The sequence below is a fragment of the Melanotaenia boesemani genome, chromosome 12 (assembly GCF_017639745.1).
Source record: "Melanotaenia boesemani isolate fMelBoe1 chromosome 12, fMelBoe1.pri, whole genome shotgun sequence".
Taxonomy (NCBI): domain Eukaryota; kingdom Metazoa; phylum Chordata; class Actinopteri; order Atheriniformes; family Melanotaeniidae; genus Melanotaenia; species Melanotaenia boesemani.
In genome coordinates, this window is record NC_055693.1 from 4880160 (window position 1) to 4908120 (window position 27961).

Genomic DNA, 27961 nt, shown 5'->3' on the forward strand with positions numbered 1-27961 from the left:
CACCTCTCATACGGACAGAGGCTGAGTAAGCCGAGGAGAGGCTGTCAGATTCTGTTCAGGTGAGTTATGGCCATTTAATTTGACACTGTTCGCAGCGGTGATCATTTACAACGCCCGAAAGTGGAATCACAATACAAACTGTGCTTACGTGGGTCTCTTGCTCTTTTTCTCTAGGAGCCTGTTGGTGGTGGATGAGTCTTCACTCCCTCCTGCTGCCGGCTGTAAATCGCCTCTGTCAAAGGTGTATGTGTCCGTGTGTGTGTGTGTAAGGGGAACAGAAGGTGAGAAATTTTGGGGTCAGCCGAGGTCCTTCAGGTAATTGCACTTCTTAAACTTTTGACCCACTAAGCTCTACTTACTGTGGTGCAGTTTGCTACCCTTATTTCCCCCGAGAGTTTTGACTCTACATACCAGGACCTTTGTGTGTGTGTGTTTGTGTGTGTGTGTTGGTGTGTGTGTGAATAAGTGTGTCTGGGCCTGATAAAATGAGTATCTGAACATATGTTATCAGCCTCACAGCTTGTGTTTTTCTTTTTCACCTTTTCTTGGCGTTGCACTCATTCCCCCATCGCCTCTTCTTTATTTAGCCAGAGCGATGAAAAATATATGCGTTTGTCTTGTTGTTTGGTCCCTGAACTGCTGTGCTGCTCTTTGCCTGTGTGGAACATATTGAAACAATAGTGCTCGGACTGTGGATGATGTGACTTATTTGTCTGGCTCTATCTATGGCTCTATTCTTTTTCTCAGACTTTTTCCCACACCTTTGTTAGAGAATTATATCTTTGTTATCAGTGTCGTTTGCTCAAATTCCAGTGTTTTTTTAACATTATTGGTAAAAGAGAAACTCTTAAGACTACAGTCTCTTTAACACGGGCTAAAATGACAGAAAAGGTGAAATATTCCCCAGACTCTGCAAGACATAAAACAGCATTCCTAACATTGTGCACAGGAAATGTTTATGATAGCTTTAATGTTCGTGTCTCTGCAACTGGAAAACCTTAACACATGAAATATCATCTGTGATTCATGTCCCGTGACATGAATGTAGGCTGTATCATGGGCAGATTCAGGGGTGGGACGTGGGGGGCAAATGCTTCTGATTTGCTCATGACATGTCCCTCTCTAGTCACTATTAATTTGGCTGTATACAGATGCGTGAAGGTTACAAACTGCAATGCTTTAAACACTTCTTACAACAAAATCAGCTATTCCAAATAGACTGGGGAGCAGTGTGCCCTTAAATGTAAACTCAGTAGTTGAAATATCCTAATATATGTTCCTAATAAAATAAATATATAAAGATAGATGACCCCTGAAGTCAGAAAACCTCCCCAGCCCTGATCTCAAAATCCAACGTATAAAAACGTCCATATTTGTAAATGTCCAAAAGTTGTAATAAGCTATTATAATCACTTCTGCAAGTTTATGTCCTATAAATCAGCACACATAATCTTCAGACTTGTTTGTGTGTGCAAAATACAGTGTAATGCATTGTTGTCAGCTTGTATTGCTAGTTGTAGAGAGCCTGGTAAGTGAGCACAACAATAAGGAAACTACTGGTTTTCCAACTTGCAACTGGGACATCTTTAGCTGGGATGTGACACCGTTCCCATCTTCCAATTCCAATTTCACAAACCAGAAACAAACTGCAGGGTGAACCCTGCTAGCATGTGCACTATTTCATGCTCCCGTGATGTTAGACTGACTGCATGGACTTTGCCCCTCGTTTTTTTTAAAACCTCATTACTGAACCTTGGCAGGTTTTCACACTTTGGAACCCCCTAATGGTAGCTAAGTTGGTATCTGTCTTTCATTCTGTCATTCATTCTCTGAGCTCTCTTGAGCCAGTAAAAGTCAGTCCAATAATAACGCTTATCTTATCTCTTCCTCTGTTGCTTTTCTTTTACTCCTTCACTTCTTTTACTTGTTATACTCTTTTTCTCTGATAATGTCCTCTTGGGTTTCTTTGCTGAATCAGCCATGGTGTGCTTTCAAAATGGCCACTGTGTTGATATCCAGTTGCTAGCATGTGATATGGCGCAGTAAATCAAAATACTGTTCTAAAGTGATGCTTCAGAACAAAAAAACAAACAAAAAAAAAAACAGTTGTGAAGCGCAGTGCAATGACAGCTCCAGGAATGTACAGACTAAATGTCACTGTACCATCAAAACGAGTCATAAGAACTAAGTTTTAAAGTTGTAAAGTTATGTAGCACTACTTTATATGCTGTCTCTGGCTTGGAATAGTCATGGATCTGGCAGTAGGCTGTAATTTATTTAAATTCCATGAGGTCAAAGAAGGACAGAGAAAGGGACTTGGGAAAAGACAGCTGTCCTGCAAAAAGAATCCGGCCATACTTACAGACACATGAATGCGGCTCTGCTGTGGTGAAACTGCTACATAAATAAGGACAACTCAGTCAAAACATGGGTTTACTACTAAAGCTGGTCATTTAGCACAATAAAAAAGGAATAATAAAAGCCCAATAGTTTGTTAGTTCAAACATTCAGCATCTGGGCCTCATATTTATTTACATAAATCCTGTTTAACACAACTGCTTGGAAATATTTGAGCAAAACCTAAAATGTTGTAGAGCAGCTTTATCTTCTTCCCTTTATGAAAGACGTTCCTGCACATTCCCCACTCTTCAGGAGATAGTAAAGGAAATTTAATTTAGAGAATTGGACCAGCTCTGATACAAGCCGTTATTTTTATGAGTCTGGAATCTTCCAAAGAGAAGTGGCTGTTCGATCGGATCCTCTGTTGAATACAAACACAGAAATCCAGAGAGGGGAACCGGGGTGGCTGACGTAATGCAGTGTATTGCAGTGATTTGGCAGCAGTTGTGCACTTTCAGAGTTTTATTAGCTTTCCATTGATTGTTGTTTGTCCTTTTTATATTTTCAGAGTGTCTTCATATTGAGCCGTGTTAGAGTGATGGATGAAGTTGTTTGAGTTTGGATCTGTACTGTGTTGCTGTTGTTTTCCTCCTTCCTAAACACACAGGCACTAGACTGTCACATAATGTATTTGTAATGCAGATGAAGACAAATGGTTCACAGAGAGAAATTTCTAAATTAAAACTTTGAACTCTTTGTGTTTTGCCCCCAGGTGAAGGATAGAGTGAAGAGAAGATTGCCAAGGCTTCTAATGAAGCCTCCCTTTTGACTCCTCTTCTGTACACCCCCACCACTTGGTGGGGAGACAACAAGGGCCAGTTGTTTTTTAATAAACTAAATCCGCTAACAGTTTTATAACCCTGACCTCGTAAAACTGGCTGCAGCTTTTGGTCATCTCTCCCCCTGATGGGGTGAGCAGGGCCGTCCAGGCCTGGAATTCCCATTTGCCGCCGTGGAGCGTGTCGGTGCGTCAGCAGCTGTGTTTGTGAGGAAGACAGAGAGAGAGAAAAGGGCGTATGATATACGACTGCTGTGTCACGATCCACATGTGACGGCCATCCTCACGGGCAGAGCATCCAGGCTTCTCCCTCGTTCCAGTGGCTTCCCCTGTTCAAGACGAAGCGAGGGAGAGTGTGTGACTGTGGGACAGAAGAGAGGGAGAGGGAGGAGGTGAGACTGAGACAGAGGGAGGAGAGAGTAATGCTCAGACAATCAGTGTGTGTGAGAGAGAGGTAGAAACAAGAGGAGCTGGCTGGGAAACAATAGTAGAACAAATCCAGTGTTGCATGCAGAATCTCAGCTTCTCTGCTGCCGGCGCTGAAGGTAAGACCACCATCCTGGGTGTCAGACACTTGGATCAGCACACTTACACACTGCAAACTCCTTTTTGGTGAAAATTCTTCATTATTTCTATGTTTGCATTTCTATATTAGCTGCTGATGCATCACACATGTACTCCCACAGAGTTTAGGAGACACTTCTGCTCACTTTATGTCATCCTGTCGTTGAGGTGCATGCTCTTTTTTATTTATTTTTCACTTTTTTCCTGCTCCAATTGAGTCCAGAAATGGCAAGTGGTTGCGACTGGGAGTGTGACATGACTTGTAATATGAGGAAACATGTTTGTGTTGGCGCTGCTGGATTTGCTAATCAGACACTGACAGCAAGGCTAGAAGGGTAGTGTGTGCTCACTTGTATTTGGATATCTAAGAATATGTGTTTTACAGGTTTGTTATGTCCTTGAGTGTATGATTGACTTGGCCTGTTGTGTTGGACCCCGCGGCTGCTGACTTATGGTAGAGGGAGATGATGACAGATATAATAGACTCTGTGGTAGGTAGGAAGAGGAGGAGAAGGAGGAGGAGGAGGAAGAGATGGGCTACTACTTTCATTTGACTGAGAAGGAGAGGAGTGTATATGTGTGTGGGAAAGAGAGAAGGTGTTTAGATGAGAAATGAAGTGACTATAGAAGATCGGTTGATAATAAGAGGGGTGAGTGAAACAGCTCAAGTAAGAAGAATAAACGTCTGAAAGGGAAAGCAGGCAGAGTCAGGAGAGGACACAACAAATTGGAGAAACAGGATGAAACCGAGATGTGTGAGAGAGGTAGAGAGAAAGACTGAGTGAATCAAACATCTCTGCAGATATCCCTCTCAGCTTCCGGCGACAGCAGATGAGAAACAGTTTGTACGGTCAGAAAAGTTTTCAGGTTCTTGCCTTAAACTCAAAACCATCTCCCAAACTGTTTGGAAAGAAAAACCCGACAAAGGCGAGCTGGAGGTGTGTTTGAAACGTCGCAGCCAGGTGCAGATAGACAGCAATGCTCTGGCAGAGCGGCACATGGGTAGTTTTCATGTCTGAGTTCTCGTGTTTCATATTCTCTCACATGCATGCAAACACACACACTGAGGCCCATTGTGAGTGTATTTATTTGGACAGTGTTGAAGCTCCAATAGGCAGTTCACAGTGTCTCACCGCTGCAGGAATGTGCTTCTGACAAATGCATGCTCTGCACGAACCGCAGGCCATCAAGAGGATCCTTAACGCCACCCTGCCAGACAAGCATGTGACAGATATCTGCTGCCTTAAGAAACCTGGTCCAGCACGATAAAACAAATACGCTTACGACTCCTTCACTCGCTCCTTTCACCTCAAGCTTGGAGCTGAATGGAGGATTGATCTAGTTTCACGCACTGCTTTTAGCCTGCAGCTCTGACATTCCATGCATTATCCTCCTTTTTTCCTCTCTCTTAATGTCTGATGAGTAGTTGGACTTTAGATTTTGAGATGTGTGTGTGTGTGTGTGTGTGTGTGTGTGTGTGTGTGTGTGTGTGTGTGTGTGTGTGTGTGTGTGTGTGTGTGTGTGTGTGTGTGTGTTGAGTCAGGAAATTAGAAAGATCTGTTTTGATCAAAGCAGCTCAGATCTCACACGGCAGTAGCTAGAAGGAAAAACAAACCTGAGAATATACATGCAAACGCGTCCTCTGTATCTCTTTCAGTGTGTGTAATGTTTCTGAGAAGCTTTAATTGTAAAGCTAACACAAGCTCAGCTCGGGCTCACTTGGCCACCTGTCATTGGCTGCACACTACTCTCAAATCCACACTGTTTGTCTTATCTTTACTGGGGGGGATATATTTAGTGAGGAGCTTAGCTTTTAGGAGGTTGGCGTGTGGACAGGGTAAGAGAGGGTGAGTGTGTGTGTGAGAGAGGAAGTTTGTGTGTATGTGTGTTTCGGCTGCTGGCGTCAGTAGATGGTGGAAGAGCTTGGCACTCTGCATGCCAAACTGTGTGTGTATTTGTGCATATTCAGTAAGTGTGTGTGAGGCTGGAGGACAGGTCTGTACATCTCCCCACCCCTCCAACCCCCCCACGCTGCAGTCAGGAATCTGCCCTTTAGTTTATTAAAAGCTGGTGAAACAATGGAGGGGGTGAGGCTGGGGATGAGGGCAGGTGGGGAGGTGAGCAGAAAATCATGACGTAAACTCTGGGCACGGCGCAGCACTCAAGCAAATCAGAGGCGAGCATGATGATGTAGTTTGAAAAGAAGACAAAGGGGAAACATAGAGGTGGTCACAAGGCCTCTACCTGTCAATACGCTCCTATTTCCCCTCGTCGTTCTTTCACACACCTGTTCTCACAGCAGGGGATCCCTTCCATTGCCCATTCCTGAACACCAGCTGCTGGTGATAAAGCAGCGGATCCCTCTCTAGATCAGGCTCCTCAGCTCGACCCGCTAGCATCCCAGTAATGTCCGGAGCTCCATATCAGCAGAGGAACGCCACGTAGCCCCTTGTGTTCTGCATGCACATATGTGTGCAAGTTTCTGTGTAAGAGAACAAAAGCCATAAGTTCGGTGGGTGGGGGATATATATACATGCACCCCACTGTGAAGAACAAAACATTGTGGCAAGAACAGAGAAATTCTGTTTTACACAACATATGGCTTGTACAGTCGGCAGTCTCCATGGTGTCGTTTTTCAGCTTTTCATAACAGATTTTCAGATTTTGATAATACTTTTTTTTTGGGTTGGGGTGGGGGAGGGGGTTGACAGCTTCAGGCTGTCACTTTGCTGTGGCTGTGTAGATGAGATCATCTCAAAGTTATTGATTCATCTGCGTTTGGTCTTTGTGAATACAAGGCTCTGGCTACCAGGTGTCCATTATTGCCTAGAAACAGACATATTGAATAGTTCCAGTAACTTCTAAATTGATGGACTGAACCAGAGTTTCAGTCCCTTTCAACAATCAGGTTTGGTGTTTAAATTTAGATACAGGCATGAAACAGAAAGTACCCCAAGATTTTCTTTCAGAACATTAAAGAAAACTATGCAGTTCTTATCAGGGGCCTGTAATATGATGCATGTTTAGTTTTAGTAAGGGATTTTCTGTTTGACAAAGATGTTTTTTAATTTTATGTTTTAGGTTGTATCACCATGGCAACATGCCTTTTTAGGTCCTGTCCACACATTATTGGTGTTTTGACAAACGCAGATTTCTCTTACTTTTTAAAGCTTTTGTTCACATGCAAAAGCAAATTTTTATGAAAAGTCCTTCCCGGGTAAATATGTTCGGATAATTCAGCAGCACTGTTTATATGTGGACTTGATAACCAGGTTTTTTTCTTGCAGCTTACTAGCGCTAATCTTGTTAAAGTGGCACTAACTAACAACGGCTACAGCTGGATTTATACGAATTTATATGAAATATGGATTTATATTAAGTGTGGTTTCTCAGCCTTGGGATGCTGCAGGGCAATGACGGCTCCAGGAATGTGCACAAAGTGCAATGAATGTCTGTACCATCAAAACAAGATTCAAGACTCAAGCTTTTTTATTGTCAATTTCTGCAGTTTGTGAGTACATACACAGTAATCGAAAAGGATGTTCCTCTCCATTCCAAGGTGCAAAAATACAAAAAAGATAATATGAAAGAGTCTGTCTGAGAATGTATACTTTATATATATATTTGTATATATATGTGTGTACATACTCATGCAAATCTACAGTGCTAAATACACAAGCAGGTGATTCTGTGGCAGACAACAAATCAGAAGCATGGAATTTTTCATGTTTTGCGAGTTAGCCACCATCTACAGTGAGAAACAAAGGCATCACATCACATTATTAAGGATACTGAAACATAAAACAATACATATTTTATGTAAATATTTTGTCAGTCTTTTTATTGACCAGCTTTGTTTCAGAGGTGAGGGCTAGATCACCTTTTGGTTTAGATTGCTTTTATCAGCATTTTAATCGCATGGAGGGAGATTTTTTTGTAAACAGTGCTGTGTGGTTGTGATTTTTTGGGGCAAAACATGATAGAGAAAAACTTAGTATTTGTATGGACATAATTAAAATCCTTCAAATCATCCATTAACTCCTCATATGTAGCCGTCATTTAGTTTGTTCTGGAAAATTGAAAAAAATTGTTCAGCCTATCTAATACAACAAGATCTCACTTTGTCGGTGTATCCTTACATAGGAGGAGTAAAATCTTAACAAATAAATTGCACACACAATCAGTAAGTATAAAAATGTGTTTATATAATGTTGATCACTCATTAGATACTTTGCTGAGTGATGGAAAAAGAATCATATCACTTCCTAAAGAACTGCAAAACCACACCTGCCACTGTACCGTGGGTGAGGGTGGGAGGCATCTTTCCCATCGTAACTTCTAACAGAGACATCTCAATATCATCAGAACTTAATCTTGGAATCAACATCTCATAACTCCCAAATCCAAAAGCTTCAGACCGGATGGATGGTGGCATGTAAGGAGGGGTTATTTTATCATGATGGGGTTCTGCTCTCCTCTTATTCTTAAACCAGTCTGAATCATTTTGCATATACTGAGACTTTCATAAATTATTTGCCCCTTAGCCATGCTGCAAAAGTTGTACTTGCAAAACATAAGTGGAATTTGCTTAATTTGATTTGCTCCATGAAAGATGATATGACTTTTAATAAGCAGTAAATTCAGACCTACAGACTGGTCTGAAGTTACATAAAATGCTTGCCATGTAATAATTGTGTCTGCCTCCAGGCCTCCAGCTTTGGCTTTCTAATTAGTTTTTGAGTACCAGGAACTCCACATTGGTTGCTTAAAGAGGAGATTGCTTTGGATTATTTCGGGGCTTTTATGCCAAATTATTGAAGTTATGATTTGTTTCAGGTAAAGTTGAGCCAGAGGACAAGCTCCACTGAGTAATCATGCACTTAACCTGGAGGCCAAACAGGGTGAAAATAAAAGCTGGAGCAACTGAATTTTTGCAGTAAAAGCAACCACATTTACGTTCACATTTCAGGTCTGTGCAGCTTTGAATTTCTACAAATTTTAGGGTGATGTGAACAGCCCTGCTGTTAAAGCAATACAAGCAGTACTTTGTAATGACTTAGCATATAATTCTAAGTAACATAGCATGCTACCTGCTGTAGCTGACTATATGTCATGCTGTGCATGTTTTTCTGGAAATGGGAGTATGTTTAGAGAGGTGAAGCATTCATTTGCTATCAGATCAGTGTTAAGAAGTGCCTGTCTGAAGGGGATTCTACTTTTAAATTCCTAAAGCTAATCAAACTGCTGGTGAGAAAAATATGAGAAATAAAGTGACAAGAAGCTCAAACGATGATGTCCAAGACAAAAAAAACAAAACAAAACAAACAAACAAAAAAAAACTGTGCTCTCACTCAGGTCTTGAGATTTAACTTTAAAACTTCTGACTGATTTTGATGACACACTGACATTTTAAACTGTACATTCCTGAAGCCGTCATTGCCCAGAAGCGTCCCATGGCTGAAAATCGAAAGCATCGCTTTACGGTAGCATTTCACTTTACAGTACTGCGTTACATGCTAGCAACTGGATATCAACACACTGGCCATTTTGAACACACACAGTAGGCTGATTCATCAAGAAGAGAAAGAAGAAAGGGACAGAACAAGAGATAACACAAGAGTCAAGATTGGACTGACTTTTACTGGCTAGAGAGAGCTCAGAGAAGAGACAGGATAGAGGAAAGATGCTGAATTAGCTGTCATTAGGGAGCACATCACTGAGAAACTCTGCCAAAACTCAGTGGTGGAGATTTAAATACAAAGATCTCATCTTGTGCAGATTTTGTTGCTCGCTCATCCCGGAAGTGTCTCCTGTCTCTGAGAGTGCATCACTGCTAAAGGACACCTGTTCTTAAAGGGTTAGAAACATAACACTGACAGAAAAATCAGATCTGACATGCTCAAATTTAACATAGCAGGTAAGTATTGCAGATAGTGTTTTTAACCATCTTCTTGAGTTTCTATGGTAAAATCTGGGAGTAACAGTCATCATGCCCGATTCATTGTTTCAAATCGTCCATCGTCATCACAATAAACTGCAAATGCAGGACATCTCTAACATGCCTGTTTAATGAAGTCTCATCTCGACCGGTTGAGTTACTTGGTCTTTAAAGGCTCATCTGCTGCAAAATTGCCTCATAGAAGCACGACACCATCCATTCTCTCTGATAATGAAGCTGCCATTCTGGACTACTTGTTTTGGACCTTCTTCATACTTGGCAAGGATGTGATAACTAGTCCAGCATGCCCCTCCTGCAGATCTGAACACACTCTGCATTCCCGCTGAAGATGAATAACTGCATTTTTTATGCAACAGCAGTCAATCAGCTATTTTCTGAAAGTTGAAGATCAATGGTTTTACACAAATAAAGTGGCTTTGTTTGTGGAAAAAGAAAAAAGAAGTCCATTCCACTCTTCCTGAAAATGGAAAATGTGTCTCTCTTGGTGGCGATTTACTGGCTGGAGCCTGGCCTTGCAGCAGCGTTTCTACAACAGTCATCAAGTGAAGTTGTTTACGTTAATGGAGGTGAAATTTCATGGATAATTCAGAATGAATGACTTGTTGTATTTTGCAGAGTTCTGCTGCCAACAACCCAAGGTGACACAATGAGTTCGGATCCAACACTCCTCCCAAACATAATCACTGCAGCTTAAACCGCCGCAGTGCAGCAGAGTGGTATGAGCTGATGGGGCTCTCGGGTGAATGAGGAGAAGGTGATTTAGAAGGAATGAAGGAGGGACTGGTTGCACTTTAAAGTATGCCGCAATGAGGATTTGTTTTTGTAAGTTCATTTGAAAGACAAGTGTTGTTTGAGGAGATGATGGGGTGTATCCAAACGACAGATCCAGGAAAGACACAGTGCATATCGTTTGCTTGGTCATTACACTTGGACGTGAATGCGAGGTGGAGAGCTTGAGAGGCTCCAGCTGCTTTTTGTAAACTAGCAGGGCTCTATAAATCTGAGCAGGACAGGTGAGGGTGAATTTAGGAAGAGGAGGCCACACTGCGCCCTCCAAAACCTCATGACCTTGTTTACTTCACCTCTAACTAACACAGACACTCGTGGAAGAGTTCTCACCCACAGTAATTAACTCGCTCTCTCAGACGCATTCTCCATTTATTATCCTAAAAGCCCCCATTATCTGAACCAGCTGCCATTCATAGCTATGTATTGATATCACCAGCTTTCAGAGCTTAAGCCTAAGCAGCCAAAAGAGACAGTAATTATGATGTGTAGTCACCTTGTAGTGAGGGATGTCCCTGCTTTAGTGCTGCTAGAGCAGGGCAGCCTCGTCTGGTGGCGTATGAGGCAGACGACAATCAATAGGAAATCATCTCTGCTGAATGTAAAAAGGTGGGAACGTCTGGCCAGCTCCACTGATTGTTAATCAGAGAGGACAAAGCTGGCTGTAAACCAAAATTTATTTGAGGTAAAGGAAGGTTTAGTTGGCCTGTCCTGGTATTTACTAGGCAGACTGCTGCTGTCATTATCTTTGTTTGCTTTCTTTCATGGTAAGGCCAGGACCTGTTGTCTGTTTAACAAAAACACATGTTCTAAAGGAGACCCGTGATTTATGAGGAAATGCCGAGGATGTTTTCCTGGTGTGACCATAACCAGTTACATTGTCCTGTTTGATCTGAATTGATTTAGCATGTTTTCACTTCACCAAACCCATTTACAGGGTTTATAGGATGCATCATACATGCTTTCTGCTCATCCATGCAAAACAGGAGTATCAGTGGGAGAAAGCTGGAAACTGTTTCTGGGCCCCAAAAATCCCAAATTCTTGCCATGTGTTGATTTGAGTGGACATTTGCAGACTGAAGTTGCCTCTCGACCAGACAAAATTCTATCTTTAAATATTCCTTTTTGTCTTTGGTTGAAAAAGCTGGAATCGGTGTTCTGTCCCACAGCAAATAACTCTGCAGTGAGTGGCACAAGAGCGACCGAAGCCTCACAATACAGTCACGTGAAAAAGAAAGTAAAATAATTATTTATTTTAAAGGTTTGACAAATTGGGACATGGTAAAAAATATTTATCATTTTTAAAAGAAATCAAAACCCCTACCAGGTCTGAAAACAATGTAAATTCAAAGCCAAATACATTATTAGTGTGTGAAAAGCCAGAGGTCCAGCCCATGGTCCAGTGGCTTGTAGAAGCTGTTTTAGCAGCAATAAGTTGAAGTAACGGTTTTCTGTATGTCATCATCAGCCATACAAATGCTTGTACAGGAGTTTTGCTCCACTCTTCTTTCCAACGTTGCTTCAGTTCATTGAAGTTTGCAGAACTGGTTCCTGCACAGCTCTTTGGAGGGCCCACCACAGCATTTTAGGTCAGATTGAGGTCTGGACTTTGATTGGATTTTGTCAACATTTTGATTCTTTTCTTTTTCAGCTATTTTAGTGTAGACCTCCTGCTTTTTCTGGGATCATTGTCAGTTTCAGCCAAACTTTAGCTGTCGGACCGTTGGACTCACATTTGACTCTAAAATACTTTGGTATCCAGAGGAGTTCAAGGACAGCTCAGTGACTGCAAGGTGTTCAGGTCCTGTAGCTGCAAAACAAGCCCAGATCATGAGGTGTTTGTGCTGACATGCTGTGTTTGGTTTGGTGCATTCTGACCAAACATCTCCACTGTGGTCTGGTCTGTCTAGAGGACATTGTTCCAGAAGACTTGTTGTTTCTTCAGAGGCTTTCTCATTCAAACCGTCTAAACAAACCATGCTTGTTCAGCCTTTTTCTAATTGGTAGACTGTGATTAACATACTAACTGAGGCCTGGAGAGTCTGTCTTTGGCTTTTTACAGTTTCACTGAGCATTGCATGGTCTGACCTTGGCCTGAACTTACTGGGACATCCACTCCTGGGAAGATTGGCAGCTGTCTGAAATGTTTTCCACTTGTGAACAATATTTCTCTCTGTAGAGTGATGGACTCCAAATAGTTTTCAAAATGTCCTTATAACCATGTCCAGGTTTACTTTATTTCTGCATGCTACATAAATTATTACTCCAGAGCAGCAAACTGCCAAAACTTAGCTTTTATAGAGGAACTCACACTGATGATGAACAATTAAACAAGTTAATTTTACCAGCAGCAACTGCCTGCTACACTCTTTACTTGTTTCCTGCTGCAGTGCATCAGAATCAGATTGATGGGTCAGTATGTTTGGGCAGAACCTGACAACAAGCTGGTGAGGAGAGTCATTTAATTTGAATCAGGTGTGTTGGTTCAGGGAGACATCTAAAACTAGTAGGTTTGCAGCCCTCGAAGGCCGCAGCTGGACACCACTGATGTAATGCACTGTTGTTTATTTGTGGTGCATTTACTGCATTTTAAGACTTGGTAAAGATCAGATTAGAGCATATTTCTTTTTCACATTACTGTAAATTAATTACAATAACAAGATGTTGATCTACATGGCACATGGCATCTATCTCGCATGGGTGGTTTGAAGATGACAGCAGCAAATAAAATCCAACATAATGTGTCCTTTTTAACGGTCTTTATGGTGACTAGCAGCACTTCATCACTTGTTCTTTGTAGAGGTTGGCCCCTGTGGTTAAGTAACAAAAGAACAAAACTGTATTTTTCTGAGAAGGTAAAACTCATCAGAATCTAGTCCACCACAGTCTGTAGAATAGTTTACTGTCATTTATCCTTTTTTAAAAAGTCTGCTTAGTTTTCTCTGAGAGAAACTAGAATTTATAATTCAAGCATAAATCAGGGCAGTCACTGTGATTCTAACAAAGGAAAATAATCGAACCAAAACCTATATGCATGTGGTAATTCTGGAGAATAAACGGTATGACGTAGAATATTTATAACACTGGACTAAAGAAATTTGCTGGTTTCTCGTGTGGAAGGAAGAACTAAATGATCATTTTTTTAAGTTAATACAGAAATTTTAGATCATTCAGTTAAAGTTTGCCTACAGGCACCTGGTGGATATGAAAATATTTTCACTCATGAACATTGGAGAAAGTGTGAAGAATTGGGGTTAGACTTATTCTGCTTTGTCCCATTCAAATCAAATATCTGTTTCACGGCGAGACGTTCTCTCCTTCAGATGCTCCCTCACGGCCAGAAATACGCTGAAATGAAGCTTGCAGAAGGCAGGATGCAAAAAACTGTGGAAATTGCAGTGCTTTGTTAAAGAAATGTTGTAAATGGTGAATGAGGCTCCCTATCAATTTGTTACAATATTAATGTATATTTTCATTTATGTGGAATAAAAGAAATAGCAACATGCAGGTCATGGGAAAAGAGAATGATGTACCAGATAGTCAGAGGATTACTAATTCTGACATTTTCTGGAGTTATTACAAGTCTGGTTAGGTAACCTCCACAAGAGGCCAGAGCTTAATGCTGTGGACAGCCGTGGTCTCATACAGTTTCTGAAAAACGTCTACGAATTATCAGGTCTGCAGTGCATGTGTGAAAATGGCTATTGATATCTTTATTTGGTCTTCACCAATTCCTGAGGGGAATATCTGTCTCTTTCAATGAACCCCTCTGTTCGCCATCTGTTCATCAGCTTTATCTGCCTTTTGCCGGTTTAAAGCTGGTTAAAAACGGCTACCTGCTGTGTCTGGGAACAATGATGTGAGAACTGAATGTGTAAATTTGAAGACAGGTCTTATGGTATTAGCTCATCTTGTAATTTTTTTATTAGCAAGCAAAAATATCATGTTCTTATCACTTTCCTTGGAGACCATATGCATACAGCATTCCAAGATAAAATTGTATTGCATTTATTTGCAGAGATCTGGGTTTAGTGTTAAAATAACACTTAGCTAGTTGTTTATAGGCCTTTGGAGGTGTAATAAAGCTGTCATGCCTAGCTTGTTGTGTGCACGGCACTTAAATGGAATTTTAAAAGCCATGGGGCACATGTAAAATGCACAGAGGGCAGTAGGTGAGGGTTGATGGGGTGAAATAGGGTCCAGATGCAGATTTTGCCTCAGTGGTCCGATAAAAGTGAGCACCCATGCCTTCATGAGGCGTGGGAAGTAGGTGTATGAATCTTCTCTTTATTTTGTCTCATCTGTTTAGCATGCCTCAACTTATCTCCCACATTGTCTCGTGTGTGGGTGACCAGTCATTGATTTAATCTTTTACTTTTTCTCTATCCTCAATAACTCAAGTGTGTGATGCCTAAAACAAGAGCGGCAATGATGCTGATCGCAATACCAGCAGCAGAAATGGAGATATAAGCGGTCGTTGCACCGCTGGCAGGGCTGGAGGTGCTGATGGGTGCTGGCTGTATACAAGAAGACTATATAAACCCTGTGACACATGTTAGACGGGCCAGCAGAATATCTCTGGGAGTATTTATTTTAACAACCCAAATGATACTTCTACTTCTCTCAGGAGGAATGTTAACATTAACGTTATGATTCTCCTTTGGAAGAAAAACATGGTGGCTGACATGAGAGGGCCTGAATACTGAGGGATGGGTAGAATGTATAAAAATTTTAGCTGAACTGGATGCTCGATTTAATCTAAAATTAGGAAATTGGTGAGGTGGTAGAGTAGGTCATCCAGTCATCGGAAGGTTGGTAGTTCGATTCCCACTCCCCCAGTCAATCTGTCGTTGTGTCCTTGGGCAAGCCACTTAACTTTCCTTGCCTTCAGTGTCGGCATTGCTGGCTGCCACGTTTCCATCAGTCTTCCCCTGACCATCTGTTAGCTTACCATCACCAAGTATGAATAAGGAGTGAATGAAAAGCGCTATTTAAATTTAATCCATTATTATTTATCAGAGTTATGCTGACTGCATGCACAAACAAATAAGTTATAATTTCAGTAAACCAGATATTAAAGATTGTGCTCACATTATGGTGCATCATTGACTTGCAGGATGACATCATCACAGCAACAAAAAAACTAAATTAATTTAAATCGAGTCACCACATTCTTCTTTGAAGGTGTCATTTTAGAGATTAAGCTTCAACCTGCGCCACATTGGTGATGTAAGCAGTGGCATGGCTCGGTGGGTAGAGTGGTTGTCTGGTTACTAGTTTGATCCTCAGCCTGTTGAGCTCGTGTCGAGGTGTCCCTGAGCAAGGCACCGAAACACAAATTGCTCCTGATGGGTCGTGGTCTTCAGTGTGTGAATGTGTGTGTGATAATAATGGGTGTGTGATAATGTAAAGCACTTTGGGTATCATTCCAGGTACAGAAAAGCGCTATATAAATACAGACCATTTACCATTTCTTTTGAAACATCACAGATGTTTTCTAGCTGGGGAAAAATATGTTTTCTGGACCCCAATTTACAGTGTATTGCAGTTTTAGTATTACATCTGGTTCAATGGATGGATGGATGGATGGATGGATGGATGGGTGGGTGGATAGATGGATGGGTGGGTGGATGAATGGATGGACGGACTTCTTGGTGGATGTATTGCTTAATGCATAGAGAGACATGTTATCATAAATACAGCTTCCCAGGCTACATACAGGCTAACTGTATTGATGTAACCTTTTGCTGCACACATGTAAAAGAAGTTCAAATAAATAAGCAATATAAGCACAACTTGTGTAAATCAGCTGGACAACAGTAAGAATGCAAACCAAGTTACAAGTATTAACAATTTCTAGTAAGTTATTTACCCCAGTCACTGAGCTCCTCTCTTCATGACTGCACATATACCCATAATTCTCGATAATTCACAACACATTGCCTTTTAGAAAACCTGCCTCAGCCAGCAACAAGCTCCTTCTTAACACAAACCCTATTGTATTGTCAGAAGGACTATAAAATATGAAGTTGGAAAAAAGAGGAGGGAAAAAAAACCTAAATACCTGTGAAAATATGCTGCGGAACTAGCAGAGGGCTTGCAGTCATGAGAGGGCTTGTTGGGAGAACGATTTGTTTTAATGAAAAAGTCGTTCCTGTGGAGAGGAAAGGGCCTGGCTGCAGGCTGTTTGTGCATGGCTTAAGTTTCTCCTCGGTAATAAAAGCAGCAGGACTTATGTGTCTGCATGTGTGTGTCCAGAGTGTGGGTGTTGACTGGCTTGACCGTGGAAAACAGCAGATAATGTGGGCAGCCAGGTTTGGAGAGACATGCACACTCAGTCAATCACTAAAACTGGCAAAAAATTCCATGAGAAGCTGTCTGGAGGTAGCGCCATGCACTTCACACACCCTGTAGTATGAAAAATTGACCAGTCACTGTACTTCTGTTTGAACTGATCTCTTCTTGTTTATCTTGTTCCTCCAGACTAAGATGGATTGAGACAGCTGAGGATGGAGCAGCCTGAAGAAGCCACCCTCTTGCCACCTTTCTCCTTACAACTTCCAGACTTTGACCCCCCTCTGTATTAGCAGGAACAGGAGAAGTTAAAGTCACCCCCCACCCCCCACCCCCCCACCACCTATTGTAAGACCCTATTATATAACATTGCCGAAAAAAAGGACAGAACTGGGATTAAGAAGCATTTTCAGAAAGCAACAGCGTGACTTATTGGACATCCTGCGAGGAGGATCAGGAGCCCCAGGGTGTCCCGATCATGAAACCTTTGATCTCCGTGGGTCCCCCCTCTGGCCTCCTGCTGGTCTTGATGTGCTGCCCCCTGCTGGGCTTGGTCCAATCTGCCAGCAGCAACAAGGGCAGTGATAATGCACACCCACACCTGGGTGAAAGTGACCCAGACCGCTGCATGAGGCACCACTTTGTGGAGACCATCACGCACCCAATTTACAAATGCAACTCTAAGGTAAAGCAGAAACAAACCTACACTAACACGACATGCTGACGTCTACTTGACAAACCCACTAATTTGTTTGAGTATCAGATAAACGTTCTGTTCCAAATCAGACCTCTGGGACACAAAGAAAACCCCGGAACATCGGCCAAAACCACTTGTATGACTCTTATTCCCCCTCCGTCATTTGGTCAGTCCAGCATCTCTGTCCTTTATCGCTTTCTCTAACTCCATCTCTCCATCATTTAGAAGGGTCACGCTCCGTTTCTCAGGGAGTGTGTGTTTGTGTGTGTCTGTGTGGTGCTGGACATGGGCCATGCTGCACACATATTCTGCACCTCAGCTGGGACTCAGTTGTTGGCCAAAGCGGACGTCTCCCCGTCAGGGGCCACAGGAAGAGAAATGGGCTGAGGAAAGAAAAAGAAAAGTGGAAAGTGAATAATGACACAGTGTGGCGCTCAATGTGATGTTTTAGACAACTTCAAGACAAGCACTTAATGTAAAAAGACTGATGATCTGCGGAGCCGTGCCAAATGTGTGAATGCTGCTGTAGAAAGGTGTTCTCAGTTATCTCCTTTTCCTGTCTGTTGTTCAGCAGAGCAGTTGTTCCTCGGCGTGAGTGATCTGTTCTTTGGTCTTTTTTTAAGTATTCTGACTGATTGCACTGAGCAGGTGGTGAAACCACCGCTCAGCTCAGGTGGGGCCTGCCTGCACAGCATGAGCTAGATGTTATATTACAGTACACAGAGAGCTGAGTCGAGCCTGGCTCAGCAACCGCTTCACACCTCAGTCTGAACAAACTCACACAAAATCCCCTTGCACCGTTGCTTTTTAACTGTTCATCTGTGATGGTCATCATATCTGCTGCCTGGTATAAATCTGTGTTTTAGAAGTACCTTTTAATTTAGAAGTACCTGTTTTAGAAGTTACACAAGACAATTTACACCTTAAATTGTAAATGAAACTATATTTTGTTATGATAAAAACATCATCCTCATGATCATTAACCCATTAAAGCCCGACCCAAGAAAAAATGAGGCGAAAAGTCAATTTTTTTTATGTGAAGTCTTTGTTTGACCCTTTAACAAAATGTAAAAAATTAATGAACATATTCTTTTTATATATTTTCCATTTATTACATGTGAAATGTCAAAATTACTGTAGTGCATTAGTGTATTAATATTCTGTCACCAGGGGGCAGAAGACAAGTATCAGATTGTGTACAACAGGGTTTAAGCCAAGTTTTTACCATAAAATGATGCTAAATGTTTCACAAACCATATGAATCAAATTTTGATACATACAGCATTAAAGGCTTAACCCTTTCATGCCTAAATTTATAAAAACAGTGCCACCTTTTTCATATGCAATATTTTACTCTTACAGACATGTACAGAGATACTTATTTTTTATTTATAATATTTTATTTCTATTGATTTATTCTTATCTATATATAGAATAATATATAATAATTTTTATATGATGTAAATATTTTATGAAAAAAATCTAGCTGTATAATTTTCTTTCCGTTTTTATCACTGAGACAAATTTGGTACTGAAAATTATAATTTTATGTAAAACATTTTATTTATTCTACAGTTTATTGCATGGTTCACTAATGTCCAGTGAGGTGGCTAATTCACAAATATACCATCTTCAGCTATGAAAATGGTAGAAAAAAGCTTTTAAAGAGGTGTCCGCTGTAATGACCACTATGCATGAAAGGGTTAATATTATTTCTGGACAGTGGGAAGAAGAGAAGTGGTAGAGTGAGGAGAAGAGATGAGGAGGGAGTGAAGATGAGAAAAGGAGAGAAAATACAAAAAGATTTAAGCAAAAATATAAAGAAAAGTTATGGACTGAGTTGTGTTTAATGAGGACTGCAGTGTGTGTTTGATCAGAACGGAGGAGGAACCCGTCGCCTCCGCTGTCTGCTGTTTGACTGCATGTCAGCAGCTGTAACTCACAAGTTTGATCATTATCTGATCAACTCGGTGGAGAAGCTACAGAGCTCACTGTTACGATAAATACCCTTTTGATTTGATTCAATTTGGGCTCAATCCATCGCCATGAGACAATATCACAAGCTTATTTAACAAATCAAATCATAAAAACCAACTTTTCCCCCCTGAACTCATTCAGACATTTAAACCAAGAACTATGTTTTTCTTTTTTTAAAAAAATAAATAAATAAATCGACTGAACCACATTCTGTTTGTTAAGCTTGAAAATGTTGACATCATGTAAAAGAAAACCGACATTTAATTGGGATATACCAAATGTTTTTTAAATTTGTTAAAATTACCAAGGCAATTTTATCATAGTTATCACAGTTTCATGTGTTTTTTTTCTGAAGCATCTTTTACAAATGATAAATGCATGTTTGGTCGATTTATTGCTACACCCTACGTCATGACACGGCTGCCTTAAAGACTTGTGGCAGGAGCCTGAAACAAATATACTGTGTTAAAATATTTGGAAGTGAAAATGATAGCAGGCCAACAGCCAATTTTAATGTCTGCAATTTGAGTATTTCACATAATATTCATTCATTATAGAAAAATTTTATTAGCCATGCAAAGGTTAAACAAACAAATGGATGAGACTGTTTTAATCCAACGATGGCCCCATCAGTTTTACTCATGCAGACAGTAAGGTCGAAGAATAGAAGACCCAGAATAAAACTCAACATGCAAATGATGAATTTAATTTTAGCACCTAACCGTGATGATTTTATTTATCATGTTATCGCTTAAATTCAATCAGCAAGTGACAAAGTGTTTTTAGAAATATAGCTTTATTTTCTATGTATTTGTGTCTTTCATTCATGCAAACAGTTTTCCGGCACTAAAAGCAAGTTTTAGGGAAACGGCTTTTAAGATGAAGATTTTTAGTAAAATGTCTGGCTGTTCTGTTAATGTGTGGACATAACTGGGGGTCTGCCGGAGCTGCAAGTGGCTCTCTGGTTCTTCCAGTGGCTCTTAATACATGGCTAAAATGCTAAAGAACTTTTTAAAAATAATTATAATAACGAACTAAATTTCTTTTCATTAGTTTGGAAACTATTTTTTAACATAATTTCCCGCAAATATCTACATCTCATAGAAGAAAGTTTTCTTTATTTTAAAAACTAGAAATAAAAATGTGGTTGTTCAAAAATGACAAATTTCCTATTGTAGATATTTAGCAAATATTTTAAGTTGTCTTTTCAAAAAGTCTCATAACATTTGCAGCTCTAAACAAGTTTTATTTAGCTGGGCTGAGGGGAAAATGGCTCTTTGGGCTGTAAAGGTAGCAGACCCTGGGATAACCGGTGTTATTGGTTTGCAGAGGCAGATTGTGACGTTAGCACCTTTGTTTCTCTGGTGATGTCAGATTTCTTTTTTTTTTTAACCTGTCCTGTCCAGCATCTTAACAAGCCGAATGATGATAGTCTGGTTGCTGTGTTTTATTGAACAAATTTGATCTGCCAAGAGGAAGTTTATGAATATAAGGCTCCTCTTAATAATCTGATTCATTTATTTATTTACTTTGAATTATGGAAACTGTGGAATCTTGCTGGACCTGATGGCAGATTCAGCCAAGATTATGCTGGTTCTAATGCTGTTAATAGGACTTTCCTTTTTTTTAATTTTAGATAAAACACAAACACTATAACTCAATTAAAACACAGTCAAATACCATTCAGTCACACAGGATAAGTATACGAACAAAGAGATGGCAGCACATGTATACATATGTACATGTAAACATCTCCCGCATGTAACAAAATATAACGAACAAAACACTCAAATACAAAACAAGGCAGATGTGTACAGAGATTAAAAAAATGCAAATAAGACTCTGTATTTGCAGAAATTCAGTCTGAAACAAAATCTTTAGTGAATGATTTTATCACTAGAAGCAAATTAATTCAGTCATAAAAGCCACACAGAAACTTAAGTCTGCAGCTGCTAACTGAACTGGACTCTGCACTCATCTGTTAACCTAAAACATTATCAAGACTAGTCCGTTAACCAGAGAATAAATTACAAATAACACCAGCAACAGCAGGGGTGGTACTCTGAAATAAACTATATTTGACGCGCTTTCAACTCAGAGCTGGAAATCAGGACTTCCTGTAGTGGTCTGAAGTGGTTTGTGTGTCACATCCATCAGCTTCAATCCGTAAAACACATTTCAGATCTACAGAGAAAAAAGTTGCTCTAGTTAATTGGGCAAACTTCATTCATATGAATGTTTATTAATGAGGAAACTACTAAAAACCCTAGAAACCAGAATATTTCAGATCTAAACTGAGCCTAGCATAACTTTGAGTGTGTTGTTAATAATGAGAGCCTAACTTTACGAAATTCACAAAGGGATTTAAAACCATTTTCATTGTGGGCTGTGAACGTAGATTTAACTGCAGGGCCCAAGGCAACACCCTTGACAGAGCCAAAACCCCCAGTCCTCACATTTCCCAAAAATGAATGCTCGACGTGAGCGTTGCAGAAATTTCCTGATCCAAAACATTTTAGAATTATTCCACTTATGCTCTTAAATATAGTCTGGTCTTAACTTACGAAGTTGAGATGTAGCCAGAGGTCATATAATGAATCTGTGGTTATAATTTCTTGTTCTTTAATCTAAATTGTGTGTTGCCTTTGCATGCTTATAAAGTCTTCAAACAATTCTCTCCAAAAAGTTCACTCACAGAAAAGTACTTGAAATTTCTTTCTTTCTTTTATTGTTTTACCCGATAAAATAACATTTTCATATTGTCTGCCTTGTAAAATTTTGGAAAAACTAAATAAATTGGAGGTTAAACAAAGCAAGTGGAGCAGAAGTAAGAAGTAAGAAGTATAAGACAATTTCCATTTCATTTTATAACATGTAAACCTCCTCTAGTTCTAGGGCTGGGTATCACACTAATGTCCTGAATCGATTCCTTTAGTTTGATTTTATTATAATTCAATTAAATCCGATTTGATATTGATTGATTTACAGATATTTATGTAAAACCATGTTTTCCTGAATATTAAAAACATTCTCAGATAACTATTTTTATGAGACACTGACCCTGTTTACATGATCAACAAAACAAGATATCTGCCAGTAATCAGATTACCATTGTAATCTGATCTGATGTGTCTAGATGCACTTCTGAAATACGATATTTGAAAAATTGTTGCCTTCACTTTCCAGTCCAGTTATCAGAATTGTTTCGCAGTACGTACATGTGTGGTGACATCATTTCCTGTTGTCTTCCATAACATTCGCTGTTTTTGGAACATGGCGGAGTTAGCGTTAGCTGTAGTGATGTGCGATACCACTCATTTTCTTTCCGGTCCGATACCAAGTAAAATACAAGCAAGTATCGGTGATACCGATCAGATATCGATACTTTGTATAGAAACTTGATGTGTTTGGAAAATCACTTTTAAAGCAGCTAAGCTGAGAGGAAAGCAAGTAGTAGTTACATTTTTATAGAATACGTTGTGACTCAAACTGAAATTTCCAGTAAAATGCATAAATAAATATATAAATCCTACAATAACTGCATATTTTTGTCAACACCTACATATTAAAATATTTTGTTACCATCAGGCTGAACAAATGAGAGAGATTTATGTTCTTGTCTGTTTATCGTATTAAATATTTTTCATCCATATCTTTACTTTTAAAAACCCTACAATGGCTGTTATACTGAATACTTAATGACAGCAGCCTCTGCAGCTTCCTTACCGACTGAATCTAGGCCTGCTGAACTGATGTGAGCTGATCTCAGGGACACATTTCACTCCAAGATGAACTCATACTGATATTTATTTTCTTATTTCTTATTTTCTCATTTTCTTATTTCCATATTTAATGCTGTACATAACAAAACGGGATGCATTAGTCTTTAGAACGCGGGGAACTCACAAAAACACAACACAATCTTTCTCTGAGTCCTTTCCTACAAATTTAGACTGCTTCCCATTTGTCCAAAAGACATGCAGGTAAACGGGCCTCTCTTGTAAATGAGTCTGCGTGTCTCAATGGTACAACTTGTAAAAAATAAAGGTTAGTAAATTAAAGAAAAAAATATTTTATTTCTCTATATTCACAATATTTACTTAGTTAGTACTTTGTTTTGTACAACCACAGATGATATCCTTTTACCTCAAATAGAAAGAGTATTATGTCTTTAGATTACATGAATGCTTCTGATCTCATGCTTTGTAGATACATGAATGGCCGTCCGCTTTATCTGTATTTATAACGTAGCTGCTCGTGAATGAAGCAGGAATGGTGGCGACAAAGAGAGAGCAAGTGCAGGAGGAGTGTTTGATAGCCTGATCCCCAGCCTGGACAAAGACAAATGGTCTTAAAGTGGCGACAACACTCCTGACGTGTGTGTGTGCATGTGTCACCCTGCCATGGCCCCAGACAGGCTTTTGTCAAAGTGGGTACACGGGTGGCGACACACAGCAGCTGACAGAAGGACATGACACAGGAGTCTGTTTAGGGAGGCGACAGGAATGCAGTGACCCACAGAGGAATGCCGGATGGTCAGACGGCCCCGACTCTAATCAGGTTGCTGCTTTGTATGCATGTGTGTGTTTGATCTGACTGGTCCAACTTGGGAAGGTGCTTGATGCTTTTGGTCTTATTTCCACCGAACAGCACAGGAAAAAAGGCGGTGTGACCCTGAGGTGTAGCAGGTGTAGGAATGTGTGTCTGCTTTTGTTTGCTATCTCTTAGTTTGCAGGTGCAAGGCCGAGGCTGGGAAGCTGGGAGGCTTAGGAGGTGCCTCTCACTGTCCGGCCAGACACAAACTCTGCCTTATTGTACTCCGTGACCCTTCCTGTCATCCCTTACAGGAACTGAAGCTGATAAAACCCTGTGTGATTAACTTATCTGTATCTTCCTTTTTCTGCATGCTGTTTTTGTAGATGGTGTTGCTGGCGCGCTGTGAGGGCCATTGCAGCCACACCACCCGCTCCGACCCCCTCATCTCCTTCAGCTCAGTGCTCAAACAGCCATTCAAGAGCTCCTGCTCCTGCTGCCGGCCACACACCTCCAAGCTGAAGGCAGTGAGGCTGCGCTGCGCTGGTGGGACTCGCATTACAGCCACTTACAGATACATCCTAGCCTGCAATTGTGAGGAGTGCAGCTGAGCAGGCAACAACTCCCTCCCAGACCCTCAAGACTCTCAAGATCCAGCATTTTTCTTGGCCTTGGACCTCATTCTAAAGCTGCTCTGAGTATTTGGTTGATTATTGGATCAGAAAATTGCCCCAGAGATGCTTGTCGTTAACTTGGGAGTGAAAGTTTTGAGGAATCAGATCACCATCACATGGTCTTCAGCCCTCGGGACTCCAATAGAACATACTATACCTTCTCCATTATGTACATTCAATCAGTGCAAACCATGCACAGCACATTGCTCCAGCTCACAAGTCCATACACCACAAACTGCCACTCCCATGGGCCAGATTGAGACCCTCCTCACTGCAGAGACACGCTGCACTCATTACAGGTCTCTGTAATCCATAACACAGACACTCACCAAGTGTGAGAGCTCATTACATGTATCTGCAGCAGCCAGCATGCATTTGACAACAAAACAACACGCCTCATTAGGAAGCAGCATGGGAAAGCCTGAGGCCTTGACGGGAACGAGGGGGTCGACATGAGCCCAGGCTCATATGGTGGACGTATAGAGGAGCACCTGCACCCTGCTTTCTACCCCAATAACATTTTACACACTCCCTGCAGACTTTCATCTAGCTGTGTAAAACACGACCAATGCTGACAGCAGAGCTCGTCAAGCGCACAATAAATGCGCCCGTGAAAGAGGACCCCTGAGGATGAAAGATGAGCAAGGATGAAGATGTGACCAGCCTCCGGGCGGTGGCGTGGTGCAGACTATCTAGAAACTGTCAAAAGTGTTTGTTAAAAGTGTATTCTATTTGTGACGTTACAGTCGGCATTATTGTAACTCTGCAGCCTTTTTTCAATCAGCTCGTTGGATAAAACTGTCGTGTATCATTACTCATGACATGTCCAGTATTTTGATTGGAGGACGCTCCAACTGTTAAAACAGCTCTATGGTTGCTCTGCAAACGTCTGTGAAGCCTGAATACAGAACCTACAACTCTCCTGCATTTCATTCTGCCTGTGTGAGTCGTTGCGCTGCGTAACTTCGGCGCTGTCATCTAGATTTAAAACATCTCATTGTTCCAGCTGTGGCTTTGATATAATTAAAACTCTTTGGATGGAAGGAATTCAGTGGTTACGTTTCAGATTTTAAGGAATAAATAAAGGAATTTATGGAAGCAAAGAAAAACTCAACAGAAACTTTTAAAAATGTCATTTTAATCTGAACACTTAAACCTGCTCTGTGGAATTTTATGGGTTTGTTTTAGTTTTATTTTAAGAACAGTTGTACTCTTTTTCTTTAGTGGTGTGTTGTTGTGTATGTTGGCCCTGTTTCACTTCGAGCTCCTTACATATTTAAACTTTTTCAGGACCCCCCTGGCATTGCATTGTAACATAGGGATATTTTTTCATTTTCTATCAAACAAAGATCTCTTCCTGACCCCAACCCAGTCATTTTGGTAGCTAAAACAAAAACAAGCAAATGAGAATGAGCTGTAGAAACAATGCCCTTGACACATGAAAACTGCAGCCTGTACAGCAAAACTAAGCGAAACAACAAGAGTCCTGCTTCCACTCCTCTTACATCCTGATGTGAAATCTATTGTTGTAAAAGTTAAAGCTCTTTCTCTTTTTTGCATTTTTCGTTAGTGTAGTACCTGAACTTGTATTATACAAACCGGGGGTGTCCAGTCAGTCCTGGAGGGCCACAGTCCTGCAGGTGTAGATGCTTGCTAACTCCAACACATCTGATTCTAAAAAATGGCTCCCCTCAACATCTTTTCATCAAGTCCTGTCCAGTCATGTTGACCAATTACTCCACCACAGCAGGAAACATCCCAAACATGCAGGACAGCGACGGCCGGGGAAAGATTTTTGGAAACTCTTTGATCTAAACTTAAGTAAAGTCTTTCAGTGAATTAAGTGGCATCAGAGCTACTGTGTGAATAATTCTGTGTGTAATTTTAGGATCTTTATCTTTATCTAGCCTTTAAATAGCTGTAAGAAAGTGAAAGTGAACATTAAGGCTTTCATCAACGGGCAGTTAAAAATGGTGATGCTTCATTGCACACACACTCATTTCCTGTGTATTCTGGCATGTGTAAAGCATGTGTGAATCCAGTCCATGATCTTTAAAGAAACACTACATGAGTTTTCAACCTTAAAACTCAGTGCTTCTGATAAGCCAGTAACTGGATATGAACAGACTGGCCATTTTGATTGCACTTGTGGGTGAAATAAGGCAAGAGTCAACATCAGACTGACTTTTACTGGCTGGAGAGAGCTCAGAAAAGAGACAGGATGCAAAACTGATGATGAATGAGCCGTTGTTAGGGGGCGATATCTGCCAAATAGCAGTATTACCGCTTTAACAAGATTACCACACGCATAATCTGGGTCATCCAAACATCTACACCCTGGAAAAAATTTTCATAAAAGTTTGTTTACTTGACCCATTTGCATTTGCATATGGATGAAAGCTGCAAGGGGGGGGGGGGGGTTAGAAGTACCACCATATGTTAAATGGCCATCCATCCATCCATCCATGAATGATATTAGAAATGTGGTTTAATGTACTGAAAATCCACTAATAGTCTAAATTTGTAGCTATTAATTAAAAATAAGGCAAAAATACTCTGGCTTTTCTTTGCTTCCATAAAGTTATTAAAATATGAAGCTATAGCTTGTCTTGTGTTTGATGCTTTCAAGAAAAGGTCACTGTCTGTTAACACCGTATTTTATCAGAGAGTACGAGAAAGGTGGAGGCTTGCAGGATGGTTAGGTGGTTGGACTCTACAGAATCAGCCCGTCTGGATTAACAGTATCCATGAAGACACACTCTCCAAACATGTGAGAAGTGTTTGTGCTGGACACAGAAAGGAGTGCAGAGCTCTAAGACCTACAGACTCCATGGTTTTCATCCACGCCCATGGAGTGTATGCTCTCTGTACAAATATCTCTGCTTGTGTTTAAAGCTGAAATGATTCCACACACTCTGTAAAACACCATAATACACGTTCTGCATTCATTTCAATCCTGACTACAACTGACAGCACGGCCTGCTGCTTCACACGTGAATCTAATAAAATCCTTTTCCCTCCAACTCTGGAGATTAATCTGCCTCTGTCTGCTGTCTCCTCTCGCTGTGGCCGCCCTTCATCAACATTCTTACACAAAATGCATGAAACAATGTGGAAGGAGGCTTATTGTGGCATAATTCACCAGGGAATCAGAGTGACAGAGCGACAAGATAACGACTGTCAAGCTGATGCTAACTGCTCCACTTTCAAGCTGTGCAAGCAGAAAATCACAAAGGAGACGTTGGCAATGTCTAAACTTTCTCATTAAAGAAGCAAAACATATATAAATATATATATGA

General features: G+C 40.6%; 1 protein-coding gene across 3 annotated transcripts; it reads left to right on the forward strand.

Moving 5' to 3' along the window:
- LOC121649730 (norrin cystine knot growth factor NDP) lies at positions 1 to 27059 on the forward strand. 3 transcript variants are annotated; one of them, XM_042000731.1, is made up of 5 exons: positions 1 to 59; positions 175 to 243; positions 16746 to 16871; positions 16971 to 17466; positions 24375 to 27059. In XM_042000731.1, the coding sequence occupies exons 4-5, from the start codon at positions 17260 to 17262 to the stop codon at positions 24597 to 24599; spliced, it is 432 nt and encodes a 143-aa protein (XP_041856665.1). In that variant the 5' UTR covers positions 1 to 59; positions 175 to 243; positions 16746 to 16871; positions 16971 to 17259; the 3' UTR covers positions 24600 to 27059. The 3 variants fall into 3 exon arrangements, with proteins under 3 accessions (XP_041856665.1, XP_041856664.1, XP_041856663.1); XM_042000730.1 differs by lacking the exons at positions 1 to 59; positions 175 to 243 and adding an exon at positions 3423 to 3723; XM_042000729.1 differs by lacking the exons at positions 1 to 59; positions 175 to 243; positions 16746 to 16871 and adding an exon at positions 3423 to 3723.
- Positions 27060 to 27961: the final 902 nt, after the last annotated feature.

Bases quoted from the DNA above. Each gene is read 5' to 3' on its own strand.
- LOC121649730 (XM_042000731.1), top strand. From the start codon at position 17,260: ATGAAACCTTTGATCTCCGTGGGTCCCCCCTCTGGCCTCCTGCTGGTC. The intron at 17,467-24,374 runs GTAAAGCAGAAA...CTGTTTTTGTAG, and splicing joins TTTACAAATGCAACTCTAAG to ATGGTGTTGCTGGCGCGCTG.